Below are 17196 nucleotides of genomic sequence, written 5' to 3'. Positions count from 1 at the left end.
TCAGGCGTTTATAAACAAGCCTTTCTAGTAATTTGGAGGCGAATGGAAGAAGGGAGACCGGTCGATAGTTAGTGGGAGAGCTGGGATCAAGGGAAGGTTTTTTGAGGATAGGAGTGATTAGTGCTTGTTTGTATAATGATGGAAAGGTACCAGTAGAGAGTGAAAGATTGAATAGGTGGGTAAGTGCAGGAGAGAGTGTATCAGAGATTGGGTGGAGAAGGCGAGAGGGTATGGGGTCAAGGGAGCAGGTGGTGGGTTTTGAGCTGGCTAGAAGTTTGCTGACTTCATCTAGAGTTGCAGGGGTGAAGGAGTGCAAAGTAGATGTGAGTGGACTGCACGTTGGTCTGAGATTGTTGTCGGACGGTATGCTCAGCCTAATGAGATTGATTTTTTCATTAAAGAAATGAGCAAGGTCTTGGGCAGTAACATTAATAGGTGGAGGAGGTGGAGGGGGGCATAGGAGTGAGTTAAATGTGGCAAACAGCTGCTGTGGTTTGGAGGACATAGTAGATATTAGATAAGAGAAGTAATGTTCTTTGGCTAATGATAGAGCTCGGTTATAGCAAGAGAGCATGAATTTGAAGTGGATGAAATCAGGATCAGTTCGTGACTTTCTCCACCGTCGCTCAGCTGATCTACTACATCTTCTGAGGTACCGTGTTACACTAGTGTGCCAGGGTTGGGGTTTAGCTGGCCGGCTGTGACGGGTGGTAGAAGGTGCAAGGGAGTCAAGTGCTGTTGAAAGGGCATCGTTGTAGAGAGAAGCTGCCATATTGGGACAGGAGAGAGTATTAATATGAGATATGGATTGTGCTGATACTGTTGATAATTGTTGTGGTTCAAAGGCATTAAGGTTTCTGTATGTATGGGTAGAGAGAGATAGTTGTGAAGGTGCAGGTGAAAGCAGTATCTGAAAGGAGAGTAGATGATGGTCAGACAGAGGGTAGGGAGAGTTTATTAAGTTGGATGGGCAGCATGAGTGGCAGAATATAAGGTCAAGAGCATGACCCTCGATGTGGGTAGGTGAGTCGGTCCACTGAGAGAGACCAAATGAAGCTGTTAGAGAGAGAAGTTTAGAGGTGGCAGCAGAAGCAGAGTTGTCAATGGGGATGTTGAAGTCCCCTAAAATGAGAGCAGGTGTCTCACTGGAGAGAAAGTATGGAAGCCAGGCAGCAAAGTGATCCAAGAAGGTGGAGTAGGGACCTGGGGGGCGATATATGACAGCAACACGCAGAGAGATTGGAGAAAACAAACGTATGCTGTGGACTTCAAAAGAAGTGAAGGAGAGAGAAGACGGTGTAGTTAGATTTTGAAACCTGCATTTGGGAGAGAGAAGAAATCCCACCCCACCGCCATGACGGCCATCCGGTCTAGGAGTGTGAGTAAGTGAGAAGCCTCCATAGCAGAGGGCAGCAGGTGAAGCAGTGTCTGAGGGTGAGAGCCATGTTTCAGTGATTGCAAGAAGGTGAAGGGATTTAGCTATAAAGAGGTCATGGACTGCTGTTAGTTTATTGCAGATTGACCGTGCATTCCAGAGGGCACATGAGAAAGGCAGGGAGGGTGTTGGCTTTATGTGAATTAGGTTTGCAATATTAGAAGTACGTAAAGTCTGAGAGACTGGAAAAGACCTTGTTGAATGCCTGAGAGTAGGAATAAGTGAGGGTACAAATGAGTGAGTTGGACCAGGGTTTGGGGAGACATCCCCAGCTGCAAGTAATAGTAATAATGAGAGTGAGACAAGGTGTGACCTAGATTTGACAGTGCGAGCAGTGTATTGTTTGATGGGATGAGAGGGGATAATAGATTTAACAATACAAGATAGTGTGCTTAGATTGAGAGAGGGTGATGGGAGCAGTGAAGAGGAGATTTCAATTTCAGGATAGTTTGATGGATGTTGGAGTGCAGAGGATGTATGCAGAAGTATAGAGGAGAGAGAGAAAAAGAAGGCAATCAGATTAAACATAGTTGGACAGTATAATCCGGCTTATCTTGTTGATAGAAGAATTGTTGAGCAGTGATGTCCAGTGTTTGCTTGGAGATTCCAGTCCAACTCCGATCCAACTGCTGTCCAACTCGGTCTAACTCTATATATTGTACTTAAACTTCTGTACTTTAACTTGATGGACTTAAGTTGTTAAATCTGCCATGGCTCTCCTGCCATGCTCACCCCTGCTATGCTTCCCCTAGAATGAATGTCCTGATATACAGCAAGAGGGTCACATGGGTGAGGGCCAGCAATTGATTAATTAAGACAAGTTAAAGACAGAAGAATCTCTGAGTCTGGTCATCTAACAGACATCAATAGCAATAAAATGGACATACCAAACTATTCACTCCATGAAACAGGAAACCCCTGCCAGCACCGGTCTTCACTAATTTCCTACTGGGGGCCCCCAGAACTTTCTGCTGCAAACTGCAGAATTAGGATCAGAGAAAATTAAGCATAAAAGGTTAGTTTTGGTCAATGTCACCCATTGTCTTCTTCTAAATTAGCCTTCTCTACCTGAATTGTAAAAATTCTGCCCCTTTTATGCACAAAATACTGGGAACCTCTGAAGACTATATGAAAAAATAGCCTCCGTCTTCTAAATTAGCCATGATTGTTTTGTCTGTAAAGATGGACATACATGCACCGATATTATCGAACCAAACAAATTTTCGTATGATATTCAGTGCGTGTATGGTGGAGACGAGCCAACCGATATCAGCAGAAAACTTGGATATCGGTTGGCTAGTTGATCGGCCCAGGCAGAAAATTCCCTAAAGGTGGCCATACACAGGCCGATAAAAGCTGCTGACAGACTGAGTCGGTAGCTTAACGGTCCATGGGGCTCTCCGTTGGGCTTCCCCGATTGTCAGCCAGATGTCGATCGGGCAGGGTTAAAAATCCCTTCGGATCATGGCCACATCTGTTCGTAGATGCGGCCCAGTGATCCGGCCACCCATATTGGCAGCATTATGATACAATCGGGCCCTAGGATCGGAGCAGCCCGATATTGGCCACTTCAATGTGGGCATCAGATTGGGGAGAGATCCACTCGTTTGGCAACATTGCTAAACGAGCAGATCTCTCCGTGTATGGCCAGCTTAACATCGACCATTGTTAGTGCTGAATCATCAGATACAGGTAGACTTCTATTGTTTCTACCTGTATATCTGACGATTCAGCTCTACATGTGTGTATTGAAACGAACAATCTTTCTCACCACTGAGAAGGAAGGTGTAGGGACCCAGCCCCAGTCCGGCCCTGGATGTAGTGTTGCCACCTGACCCGACAGCATTGCTGTATTTCAGAGCTCTCTGGATAACTGATTTCTGGATAAAAGATTTCATACCTGTAATTAAAGGATTATTCGTCAAGCAGAATGTAGCTAGAGATAGGCTTGCCATATGTGTGGTTTTGAACTGGGCATGAACACTTTAAAAAAATGTGAAAACTGGATAGAAATCCAGCCAGTAGCAATATCCTTGCCCCAGTGTCATAACCCATTGTGCCCAACTCTGACATCATCATGCCTGTTCCTACATCACTGCACCTCCCCCATGTTTGTTTTTAGTCATCAGCAAAGGTGGCAACCCTACCTGGATGTGGCTATCTCTGCTCCCTGGCACAAGTATAAGTTCTAGTGAGCAGAGAAAACAATGGATTACTCGAATGTGGGCCAATACTGGGAACTGAGGCTCTGGCTGCCAACGAGCACCAAAAACAAGATTCAAACACAAATTGGATATCTCCTTGGTGTAGTAGTGTCAATTGCTCAATCATACAGTGGTGATGTTCGCCAGGTCCACATAAACTTCAGGGTACAAATAATAATTCCACTGGAAAGCTGGTTACAATGCAGTGTTGTGTTTTATTGAAGATGCATAAGCACTACATGTTTCGGACCTCTAGGGTCCTTCCTCTGGTGTATGACACATTGTGCCCAACTCTGACGTCATCATGTTTGTTCCTACATCACTGCCCCTCCCCCATGTTCGTGTTTAGTCATCAGCAAAGGTGGCAACCCTATCTCTGCTTCATGGCACAAGTATAACTTCTAGTGAGCAGAGAAAACAATGGATTACTCGGATATGGGGCCAATACTGGGAGCTGAGGCTCTGGCTGCACCAAAAACCCAGTATTTTTGGCCGTGAGTTAAGAGCTGCGAGCAAAGAAACGCATTTGTGAACGGACAGTCACAACCTACAATACCCAGTACAGACTTCCGCGTATTATTAGAAGCCTGTGATTGCACAACGCTCCTCTAATCCGTCCTTGTTCGTCACTCCCCCAAGGCGGCTACGTACTGCGTCACTGCACTTATATACGTGTGGTCGTGACGCTTCCTTCCCGGTGAGATGACAGTGAGACTTGCGGTGTTCTCGTAGTGATCAGCTGTCAGGCAGTCGGATCTAAAGAACTGAACATTAGTGCCGTCGCGGGGCGACCTGGAAGTGCGCTTTTTGTTAAGGAGCGCGGCAGTGTTGGGCGGCATGCCCTTTGGGACTCAGTCTATCACGGCAAGAAGAGATACGGGGGGCAGTGCGATGAAGACTTTGCCTTATTTCTGCCGGGGCGAGGTGGTCAAGGGTTTCGGCAGAGGCTCCAAGGAGCTGGGCATCCCCACAGGTGAGGACACTGAAGGTCACTTAGCGATAATAAGGTCCTTGCTGGGCTCCGTACACTCAGTGCTGCTGCTGGTCACTCGGTGAAAGGGCACATGCCACTAACATTTGTACTTAGCCGAGGAACACTTGTGTCATCATGACGCGTGCAGTTATTGTCAGTGTCAGAAATAAGTGCCTATCGTTTATATATACTGCCTGCATGGAGCCTCTCAATGACAACCCTTACTTTATACCCTATTTCAAATAGTTTCTCTTTAATGGGGATAATTGCAGTGTCCCTTACATCATTCCCTGCCAGTCATGTCATGTGTCCTCCTTCATTATTCCATCATCAAACATTTATTTTCCCCTTTCAGCCTTGTCATTTCCTTGGCTGCCTGTGGGGAAATCACCCAACTGTCATATGCTCAAAGCAACTCTCCACCCATCTCTTTATTGCATAATAAATTATGAGAATAGACTGTATCACTCTAAGCCGCTTTCCCATATACATTACAGTGACATTTTAGAAGTCGGCGGTTTTAAAGTAGACATATAGGATAAATGAAAAAACCCAGCAGTTATAAGTAATATATTGGTGTTGCTTTTACATGGTGCTAAAAATTAATAATATCTTTAAAAATAGCCCAATTATTGGAGTGCCCTATAGATATTCTCTTTTCCCTGTTTGTGTTTTAAATGAGGGGTGGGCGTGTCCTAACAGTCCCTGCCTGAAGCACACTCGGAGGGGGACAGCCAATCACAGCCCTGCTGTCTCACAAGCACAGCCAGGCTTCAGTTCCCTATCAGGTCCTGCTAGGTGCTGATTGGTTCCTGTCCTAAAGTGCAGTGAGCTGAGAACCACCGGCTCCCCTGCACAGCCTGGGAATTCCGGGAGCAGGAAGTGGAAGGGAGGGAGTATTAGGGTTTTCGCAGAGATATTCAATAAATCAGCACAATTCTTCTATATCTAAATGAGTATAACACACTGATGCATTCTTATTTTTTACACAATATATCTTTAACGTTATTTGTATATGTAAGTCCACCGTTTTTGCTTTCCTGTTATCTGCTTCTGATTCCTGAAACAATTTATAGCAGCCTCCCCTCAGATTTTGTAATCACTGGCTTCTGCTACATTGTTTCAGGAGGGACAACAAACGGCTGCAGAAAATACAAACAGACATGCATTTTAATACAGCGATAATATATCATATATATTTTGATGCGTTTTCAATAGTCGCCCAAAGTTGCCTCACTGAGGCAACTTCGGGCGACTATAGAAAACGCATGGCCGCGTGTGCATTAGCGCAGGCGACTTTTCATTGTAGCCTATGGGGGAAAACGCTGAGGCAGTTCAGGGAGATAGTCGCTCAAAAGAGGGGGCGATTAGTCGCCAGGCGACAAAATCTCCCCGAATCTCCTCGTGTGAACCCTAAAGTAAAAAAAAACCTACCCTACATAGATCCCCCTCCCTCCCCCCCCCAGCCTAGCTGCTACCCCGGGCAAATGCACCTAAGTCTTTACTTATCCCTTGGTGCAGATTCTGTTCACGGCAGCCATCTTCTCTTTGGAATGAAAGCAGCATATCGGTGCATGCACAGTTGAAGCAATATCCTGCTTTGCGACAACTGCGTATGCGCCAAAACTCTCGGAGATTGCTGATATGCCGCTCTCTTTCCGAAGATTACCAAGGAGCCGGAAGATGGCGCTTGTGAACTCTGCTGGACAGAATCTGCACCGAGGGGTAAGTAAAGACTTAGGGGCATTTTTTTAAAATTTATGGTTGAATTCTCCTTAAACATTGCAGTTAACAGTGGCTTTGCCTGCTGCCGTTTTTTTTTTTTTTTGGATATTCACTCGTGTGTGTCTATTGTATTTGTGTATGCATACTATGTTTAACTACAAATGAAAGCTATTACATTTATTAATCTATGTGTGAACTTTTTTTGTTCTTTATTCTTTCCTATCAACAATAGCTAACTTTGCTGAAAAAATTGTGGACAGGCTTCCTGCTGACATATCTACTGGTATTTATTATGGTTGGGGCCAAGTGGGAAATGGTGAAGTTTACAAAATGGTCATGAGTATTGGCTGGAATCCTTTCTACAAAAACACCAAGAAATCTATGGTAAGCTTGTTCTTCGGCCTTCGTTTGTTATATTGTCAATAGTACATATGCTATAGAATATGTGCTTCTAGACTTGGACACGGCCTTTAAATAAACATGGGTAAAAAAAAACCTTTCTAAAGACTGGAGATCTAAATTTAGATGTCCATGGGTCTGATCATCTTTGTTTGCTGCACCATTTATGGTTCCTAAATTTCAGCAGACATCTTTTAATGCGGGTTTGATTAGCCTGAATTCCAGTACTTTTTCCCAGCACTTCACAATATTTACAGGTTTTGCTTATTTATCCACTCTACATTATCGTTATCAGCAGGCCCTTGTTGCTTCTTTCTGGGTCATCTGTTGGCTCAGTCTCCCATCTTCACGTCAGTCTTTCCAGCTCCTGCTGTATTCACATGCAAAGCACCCAGTCACATGTTGCCCACAGGCTGTTCCCTCCTCACTACTGTTCAGACCACATTTATACAAGCTAACATCCTAACTGATCAGATGGAGGAAGATAAAACCACACCTTGTTGAGTTAGTTTCTCACATACAGTAATGAGATTTGCAGCTCCTGTAGCAAACATAAAGCCCAACTACCATGCACAGGAAACTATTTGATATGTATCCTTTCAGTCTGGGTGTGATGTGGAATGTAAGCTTTCTGGACAACTGTTTTTTTAAGTAAGCTTACATTGGTGCATTCTTATGAGATAGACCAAACATATTGTTTGCATGATATAACATGCAGGCAGGGAGCTTACCATATTTATTGTCACCAACTGTACATTAACTTTTTAGGGGGCATGGGGGAGGGGTTAAAGGTTGACCCTCCATTCATTCGAATAGAAACAAATTCGTAAACACATATTTAAGGCAAAGAAAGTTCAGCCCCTTGTATTCATTGACTTAAAAGATCAAAGAGTTTGACCCACACAACCCAAACTGCATTGCCATTTCCATAGGTAAATAACCCCTTCTGAGAAAAGTGGCCATGCGTGCAATAAAGCTGTTGACTTGTTCCTTCTGAAAATCAACCCAATGTTTATCGGCATGGTGGAGCGCTGTTACAATAAATGGGGTTAGCTCCCTGTCTACATTTTCAATGTGTGCGACTACTTTACTATTTTGTGATGCTGAGGGATCATAGTATTGCACTGTTTCCTCTTAAGTTGAAGGGGTAGTTCACCTATATTAAATTTTAGTATATCGTAGGCAATAGTCATATGCAATCTGCATTTGGTCTTTTTTTTCTTTTATTATATTTTGTTTCTTTTAATTTTGTAAATTTTTGCTTTGCATCTTAATTTCTCTTTGGCTGTCTGGTTCTAATTTCATTAGTAAACCAGGGTGTCCCTTACTGAGATTGGGAAAGTCAAAAGGGGAAAAATTAGATATTATTTTTCGAAAGATTCTTTAAAAGTACATGAAACTCATTTTTTCTAGAGCTATCCCTATTCTAATGATTTGCTTTTGCAAGAAGTATCTGACTGTACAATACTATGCACTGACTGCTTCTCCTGACATAGAAACAATGTACAAGAGCCAGCTCTCCTCCAAGCCAAGTCTCCAGTTCTCACAAAGCCCTAATTATTTTATACCCTCCTTAGAATTATTTGGCTTTCAATAACTTCTACTAATCCTCTACTTTCCTGTTGAAGAAAAGATTTTTATTTTCCTTTTTTTTCCCTCTTTTTTTTTTTTTCTCTTCCCTTTGTTTTAAGGAAACACATATAATTCATGATTTTCATGAGGACTTCTACGGAGAAATTCTCAGTATAGTCATTGCCGGCTACATTAGACCAGAAAAAAGTTTTACTTCCCTTGGTAAGTTTAATTGTGATATACAGTATGTACTATACCTTTTTATTATGTTTATTGTTCTCATGGTACCCAAAAGGGCAGTGAATTTATAAATAGGAAAAAAAATTAATAGCAGAGGTCACAGAACATTCTAAATATGTAAATGTGGGTGTTTATTATAGGGATACATGTATCTCTTTGTTTAAAACGAATTAACTAATAATAATGACAACAGCATAAATTCTTATGTATAACCTCACTTGTAATCTGAATGTAATGCTGAACCGTAACTAACTTCTGCAGTCATTTGCCTTACTTCCTTAGTTTAGCTTGCCTACATGACTAGAACATAGGGCCACCCAGTACTAGAAAGATGCGGAGCTACCATACTGCTGAGGGATTAATCTTCACTTTAAAGGAACAGTTCAGTGTGAAACTAAAAACTGTGTAAATAAATAGGCTGTGCAAAATAAAAAAAAAATCTAATATAGTTAGCCAAAAATGTAATGGTTAAAGGCTGGAGTAACTGGATGTCTAACATAATAGCCAGAACACTACTTCCTGCTTTTCAGCTCTATAACTCTGAATAAGGGGGGCACATGGGATATAACTGTTCAGTGAGTTTGCAATTGATCCTCTGCATTCAGCTCAGATTCAAAAGCAACAGTTATGACCCATGTGCCCCCCCTCAAGTCTCTGATTGGTTACTGCCTGGTAACCAGGGTAACCAGTCAATGTAAATCAAGAGAGCTTAAAAGCAATAAGTAGTGTTCTGGCTATTATGTTAGAGAACCAATCACATTACATTTTTGCCTAACTAACTATACTGAAAACATGTTTTATTTTGCACAGTCTATCTATTTGCCCAGTTTTTATTTTTAGACTGAACAATTCATTTAATAAGACTGCTGTGCCTATTGGCTGCTACAAATAAAGTCTATGCATAAAGAACACTATTTCTAATGTTAAAATGATTGTTTTGCTGTACAGTGCTTTGCCCTCAAGGAGCGCTATACAAATAAAAATATACATACATACTTACATTTCTAACACAACCCTTTGTCAGACTTAAGTATACTTTGAATTCTACTCTAAAAAAGGTATTTTGAAGTCAAAACAAAAATAAAAAAATAAAGTTGGTTGCAAAAAAAAAAAAGTTTTTTGCAACTATTTCTCATAGTACATGTATGGGATCCTCAATCCAGAAACCTGTTAGAGTCCATTTTCAGCAAATAATTATAATTTTTAAAAATAGTTTACTTTTTTTGTTTTGTTTATGTTTATAAGATTTTTAGCAGAGTTAAGGTATGGTGATCCAAATGAAGGAAATATCCATTATCTGGAAACTCCAGGTTCTAAAATATTCCAGATAACTTCTATGCCTGGTCAAGTTTATGCGGTTAATTAATAAACACTGAACAAATTTGCACATTGGGGGGGGGGGTACGTTTTCACTGTTCTACCTGCTGCTTGCTCAACACTTGCTGATATGGGTTATTGCCCAGATGCAAATTTGCTCAGTCTTTGTAAATAAACCCACTTTCTTTTTACAGAGGAAAAAGGAAATCCCTTCAAATAAATAAATAAGAATTGTTTGTTTAAAATGTACTGTGTGGAAAGGAGGGAGGGATATTTCTGTATTTTGAAGATTTCTGCATAATAGATCCTAATATATGCACATTGTATATTAATCTAATTTCATTTCTTTAATGTCCTTTATATACAGATGCTTTAATTTCTGCAATCCACAGTGACATCGAGGAGGCCAAAAAAAGACTAGAACTACCAGAATTCCAAGCGCTTAGAGACCGTTTCTTTTGCAGCCCATCACATACAATAATGAACGGTCATTGACTGCACTTCTCTTCAGTGATACACTACATTTCCTTGCGCTCTCCCTTTTGGTACAAATGTGCGCCAGTCAAATGTTTAAGCCTTGCATACATTAATGGTTATTTATTTTCAAAATTTTATAATAAGAGTTCCCTAAACTCATCTATTTAAATGAAAGGATATATCTTGGCAGGTCTAGTCACATCCATATTAGTGAGGAAGATTAGAAAGCACTTTAGTTTCCCTATTCCTGTTTTGTACATTACAATTAATGTACATTAAAACAAGGCCTCTTTGCTTCTGTGTACCGAGGTGGGATATGAACAGGAGATGAGAATTTTGTTTGTGATTGTAAGGCAGCCATTTTTGCCACTGCTGCAACCACTTGTATTAGCTTTTATCCCATTTAACTTATTGTTTAAAATAGAAAAATGCCCATACTGCTGATCTAGACAAAATGACATTAAGATAAATGCCTGTTCAGTTTCATCCAGCCTTTCAATAAAATAGACTGTTATTTTCTACTCATATATTTGTATTCCAATATTGGATAAAAATGTACAATGCATATTGTATCTCCTAATTACAGCACATTTTGAAATACACACAACTTGAAAATATGCTTTAATAAGTCATATGTAATTACATTAAGCCCAAAATCTTCATGTAGTGTTCTCACCATGTTGCCTTGATGGTTTTCACTGTCTTAAGTGATTTTTTTTTTGTGGTGGACAGATAAAGTACCAAATATTTTTAGAATCTTAAAAGCGACCCAGTAAACTGTAAATGAGCAAAACAACAAATATATTAACAGATTACTTGTCCAGTTTAAGATGGCAGGACCACTAGAATTGAAACCTTTACTTCAGGAAACTCAGACTGTGAACAATGAGTAACCCAATATGTCTCTTGTATTTAAAGCATTAACCTAAATAAAACAGTGTGGGGAATTGCATATGGCAACTGTTCTTGTATCTGAACATTAGTTTATATGATTATGTTTTCAGATCAGGATCTGCAACATATGTTTGAGTTTCCTTTACGAAGTGAAATAAATTTTTGCAATATTGATGCACCGAATACCATATTCAGGCAAATACAAGCCTTTATTAGTAGGATTTTGGAATATCCTTGTGCTTGGCCAAACTGAACCCTTCAAATCACGTGAGTTTTTGTCACGCGAATAAGTCAATCATTTAAACTTTTTCTAATCGCTAGGTGTGCGGTTCTTTTTTAGCCCTTACCTGCCCTGATTTGCTTAACCAAATCTCCCATGAAGGATTCAGCCAAATCCCAGAATTCAGTGCATTCCTAATTTTGCAAATAAAAATGTAATAAATATATATATATATATATATATATATATATATATATACATACATACATACATACATACATACAGCGTGTATGTGTGTGTGTATGTATGTATGTATGTATGTATATACATACATACATACATACACACACACACATACACGCTTTATCCAAATGAAAAAATTGTATTTGTGTGTTTTGACATTTTCAGCATATGACTGTTCAAATAAAATGTAGAATGATTTTAGTTTTTGTTCAGTCAGTTCATCAGTGCATGAAGGTTTAATGGTCAGTATTTTTATGAATGTTTACCTTCTATTAAACTGATATTTTTATAAGTACTTTTGTAGTTGTGTGCTTCTTTCACTTATATGCTTTATTAGTTACATATTACAACTTGCTCTTTAAAAACCTTTTGTTTCCTCACAGAAGATGTCAAAGCTAATTAGTCATCTAGTAAGTAAAGTTCTGCTTGTTTGAGAACAGATCTTTTCCCAATAAGGCCACCCACATACTGGGCCAAATCTCACTAATCTGAAATAACCAGATCATAGAGCAGATACATATCAGTCTGTCATTTCAGCATCTACTTCTCAACAGGCAGCAACCCCACACTGGTTGTTAGACTTTAGTAATGTCACCCGCAGAGCTCACAAAATAATTTAAGACTTTCACCTGAGGAAGGCTGGTTGCTTGCTGCAATAGAGACACTACAGTGAAGTAATTTTGCTAGTACAAAATGCTAGGAAATCACTCTGGTTAAATTATGCTGAAAAGATAATTGTGTGTTTTTCTCATCTGTCTTGGCTACAAATTGCACTGTATATTACTTGGTTTTACATTACCATCTGCAGTGAACTACAGAGAGCTGCATAAGAGCGTATTAGTACATACCACATACTCTCTTGTAATTACTCCTTTCAACCCACTTCCCTTGTCTTTTTTTATTTTCTGCTATCCCCTTACCCCCCCCCCCACACGACTTGTGTCTTGATATCCAGTAAAGACTAAGAACAAATTTATCAAATATTGAACTGATTATTCCCAAGTGTTTTTTATTTTCAGCATTTATCAACCACTTTCCTGACACAAATGTTTTTATCCAGCTGATACATTTGAAATTGGATACCTATACCAAATCATGATTGATAGAATCCCATTACCACCTATCACACAGCTACTGTATGTTTCCCATGAATACAATATTTAAAACCAACAATGTGATTTAAATCATGGGTTGTGGGCCTACCAGGTTGAATCCTCTGGTTAAGGATGTCACAACTCTTTTTCCCCATAAATTATATTAACCTGTTTGGGAAGTTCTTCCCAAATGATTGCTGTGCACCTATACACTCTTGCTATCTATGGGAGAAGGAAATTAATTCTGCTGACTTTCAAGGTGATGAATACATATTGGTAATACAACTCCATTCCGAGAAAAAGTTTGGACACTGTGTAGAATTTAAATAAAAAAAAGAGAATGCAATGATTCACAAATTATTTAAATCCTATATTTAAATGCAAATAGTACACAGACAACATATCAGATGTTAAAACTTTAAAATGTTATTGTTTATCTGAAATAATATACCCTTGTTTTGAAGTTGATGCCAACAACATATTTCAAAAAAAATTGGTAGAGGGGCTCTATCCCAACTTTTAAAAAGGATATGCTGGATCATATATTTTTCAGAAAACAACCTTTCTCAGTTTTAACATTTGATGTGTTGTCTTTGTAAAATTTTTAATTAAATATAATTAAATGTTTTACAAATCATTCCATTCTCTTTTTATTCACATTCCAAATTTGTTTTATGAATTGGGTTGTATGAATGGGGCGTTGACATCTTTTAACACCTACAAGGATTCAAACTTGTAGTCAGCACGACGCAGGATTATAATATATTCAATCGAGTGCACATCACACCACGTTCACTCTGTATTGCCAGTAACCGCATACTGTACATGTTCCTTTGCCTTTATTGCATATATTTGAGACAGATTCCTACATTGACTTTTTAAGCCTACAATGCAATTTAATCTGCAAATATTGCTTGGATCACAATACAGGTATGAAAAAGCACTAACATTTAATAAACCTACTGTAGTAAGATTATTTTACCACCAATATGGATTGATACAACATAGTTCTCATCAAGTACAATGCACGGGTTTATTTTTTCAGAGAAAAAGGAAATTATTTTTTAAAAAAAATTTAATTATTTGCTTTAAATAAAATGGCCTTCCCGTAATTCTTACCTTTCTGAATAATGACTTTCTGGATAATGGATCACATACCTAGGTTCACAAAACTTGATGGGAAGCTGAATCCCATAAACACTTATTAGAATCTATGTTTGATAGAAGAGGCATAAGAATAGTTTTAGCCTTTGACTAAGAATTTATAACGTTGTCATAGGTTGTAATGCAGTGCCCTACCACAAACGGTTTTCCGTGTGGTACCATTGTACTGTGCCTTAAGTTAGAACTGCAGTATAATATAAAAAGCATACACATTTCTCAGCAGCCAATCAAGTATTTTTTATGTTGAATGGATGTATATGTTGCAGCAAATACATGGGAGTTGCAGACAGCATTACTTACTTAACACAACCCAATTACAACAACCAATTATAGACACGGACACATGCATGGTGGAGAATGGCCGCAGCTGTTGTTTATTAAATATCATATCAATCAGAACATTAACCATTGCTAATGATACTAATACCTGCTCATACATATATTCCCAGCCAGCCTCTGCATCAGATCTCTGCAGCGGACCGCCTTAAAGATTAACAACAAATATCCTTAAGCCCCGCCAATTAACCACCTAGCCAGGAGCATACCTCCATATGACACCTCTATAAACAACAATTAACCTCTGCGACAATATTTTTTTTTTTTTTTTTTATTTATTATGCATTCATATATGTTATACAATAACAGGGTGGGTGGGATTTTCCAAACGATCCTCTCGCGTCGGCTGCCGATGAAGAATGAAGAGCGTTCGCCGGCTTGTCCTTTTATAGCCGGCTTTTGCGGCTTTTCCCGCGAAGCCACGCCCCTTTTTTTAATCGACCAATTAGAAGCCTGGGATTGAAAATTGACCAATCGGAAGTGAGGTAAGTTTTAAACAGAAGAAAATTACACGAGGTAAGTAAAAAACGATACAGAAAAGGGGGGGAGCTGCCGCACTCCCATGGTAGGGGAGGTTAAGTCTCTCCCCATTCATTACATTACACAAGCCCAGGGAAGCTTAATAAAAGAAAATAGAGTTGTTATAATGCCCTACACATGAGCCCAGTGTATAGTTTATATGCCATTTGTTAGGAAATGTAGGGGTAAGCCGGTTACCCCAAAAATTTGTATGCTCTTTTGCAGCCTATCACCATGAAAAAAGGAAAATACACCAGCTTTTTTGGGAATTTAGAAAAATTTTCAACTAAAGTTTGAGGAAGTCCGATCTACTCTATTGCACTTCACCTGGTCTGGGTTGGTGACCATGTGCAGTTATGTCCCTTCACCAGAGCGCAACTTCGCCTGGCGATTGAGAGCGAATGAGCTCCAGCTTCAGTCTCTTTCTCTAGCAAAGTTACACCTGCGCCCGTTCGTAAATCGTCGAAGTACCGAAATAATGTCATTTTTCCCTGAGGATGATTTTTTTTATACTTGTTTACATATTTAGTTATTTATTTGTAAGTTCCTTTTTTCTTAAAACTACAGCATTTCTATTATATTCATCCAGCACAGCACATAAGTATAAATAGATTGTCAATGTTCAAGAGCCATTAATTATCATAAAAAATAAAGACTGCAGTTTAGAACATTGTAGTTGTTGTTGGAGGCATGTCTTCTCAGTGTAACATTTTAAATGTGATTGAGTCAGAAAAAAATCACAGGCTTTGCATGATCATTAGGTAAAACAACCGTTCCAACATTTATTTTCAATTTAGAATTATTCTAATGCATGATATTAGGTTTAATTATTTGGTACATACAATTACACAAAGAATTTTCAACAGAGCATAGATTAATGCTGTTCTTTCTTCATTCTGTTCCTTTCCAGTTCTGTTTTAAACAAACTAGGAATCACATCATGACAGATAATCTAACGCAAAAAACAAATTGGCTTGGTTACTATTTCTGTAAAACAAATTCAAATTAAAACTCATGACTGAAATGAATAAAATACATTAGTTGTGCTTGTTCGTCAGCATTGAAAGTACAGTAGTCAGGCGGCAGTCAGACACGTAACATTTGTACTTCAAATAAAATGCGGTGGTGTGGCACACTTATGAAAGTGTGTAAGTAGCAGCTTGTTATTTTGAGTATAGAAAAGCACAGAACACATTACCACTACCACAAAAAATGTTATTAAATTAAAACACAATAGTCTACACAAGCAAAGACCCCAAAGATTTGGGTGTCAGGAATGTGCTGTCAAAATCTAAATAAATGCATGTAAAAATATTGTTAATGCCCTGTATGCATAAGGGTCAAATAAAATACTTGTGTATTTTATATATTTTATATCAAATTGTTCTCAACTAGCATGTGACTTGCTAAGCCAGACATCAAATCAGGCCCGGATCAGAGTCAGACTAGGCCAGGAAAAGAGCCAGTGGACCAGGGCCCTGGTGGGCCCCACAGTTCCAGACCAGCTTCCTGCATGAAACTATTGCCTCTACCCCCTACCTCCCTCCCAGTCATGGCCCAGAGAAAGTAGAAGGTACACACGGGGGCTGGTTCCACACAGGGGACTTTGCAGCTGGGGCGGGGAACTGGAGGAGGATCCGAGGCTTGGGCAGGGGGTCCCTACAGCAGCAGCCCCAGTATCCATGGACCCCTCAGTCCAATGATGGGCCTAGGGGCCTCCTGCTTTTCCCTGCCTTCCTCCCAGAGAAGTGCACATCTGAAACTTTTTGCACAGTTTGGTGATCAATGTGCTGAGAAGCAGTAATATGTTGTAATTCTTTGAACATATCTTTTTGAGCTACTCACACAGTGGGCTTCATCATTTCTTATCTTCACAAATATTCATCTTTTTTCAGAGGTCAGGACTATCACCATGTACACCTAACCCCTCCAGTAACATCCTCTAATGTTATTAGGGATGCACCGAATCCAGGATTCGGTTCTGGATTCGGACCAGATTCGGCCGAATCCTTCTGCCTGGCCGAACCAAATCCAAATCCTAATTTGCATATGTAAATTAGAGGCGGGTAGGGAAATCACGTAACTTTGGTAAAAAAAAAAACACAAAACAATTTCTAGACATTATCGCCTTCAATGTCACCAACATATTTTCTTAATAGCCTATTCATACAGGTTTTTAGCAAGTGATTTAATTAGTATTCAGATATTAAACTAAATGGACTTCTGAAAACAATGTGCAAAGAACAAACTATTCAAGAGACAAGAGGTAGAAGAAAATAACCCTGTTTAGATATGTGATGCTAATCCAGTAAGTCTCACTTAAGTGCAAAGTTTAGCTAAGAATAGTGCAAAAATATAACATGTTCATTACAGTCAAGGAAATA

At 39.4% G+C, this 17196-nt stretch overlaps 1 protein-coding gene across 1 annotated transcript; it reads left to right on the top strand.

The window, feature by feature from the left end:
- The first annotated feature begins 3924 nt into the window (after nt 1–3924).
- rfk.S (riboflavin kinase S homeolog) lies at nt 3925–11294 on the top strand. The gene is made up of 4 exons (XM_018232915.2): nt 3925–4612; nt 6570–6721; nt 8428–8530; nt 10233–11294. The coding sequence occupies exons 1-4, from the start codon at nt 4477–4479 to the stop codon at nt 10358–10360; spliced, it is 519 nt and encodes a 172-aa protein (XP_018088404.1). The 5' UTR covers nt 3925–4476; the 3' UTR covers nt 10361–11294.
- The last annotated feature ends 5902 nt before the right edge of the window (nt 11295–17196 follow it).

The sequence above is a fragment of the Xenopus laevis genome, chromosome 1S (genome assembly GCF_017654675.1).
Source record: "Xenopus laevis strain J_2021 chromosome 1S, Xenopus_laevis_v10.1, whole genome shotgun sequence".
Taxonomy (NCBI): domain Eukaryota; kingdom Metazoa; phylum Chordata; class Amphibia; order Anura; family Pipidae; genus Xenopus; species Xenopus laevis.
Note: the sequence above shows the minus strand (reverse complement) of the source record. Positions and strands in the feature narration are given on the sequence as shown.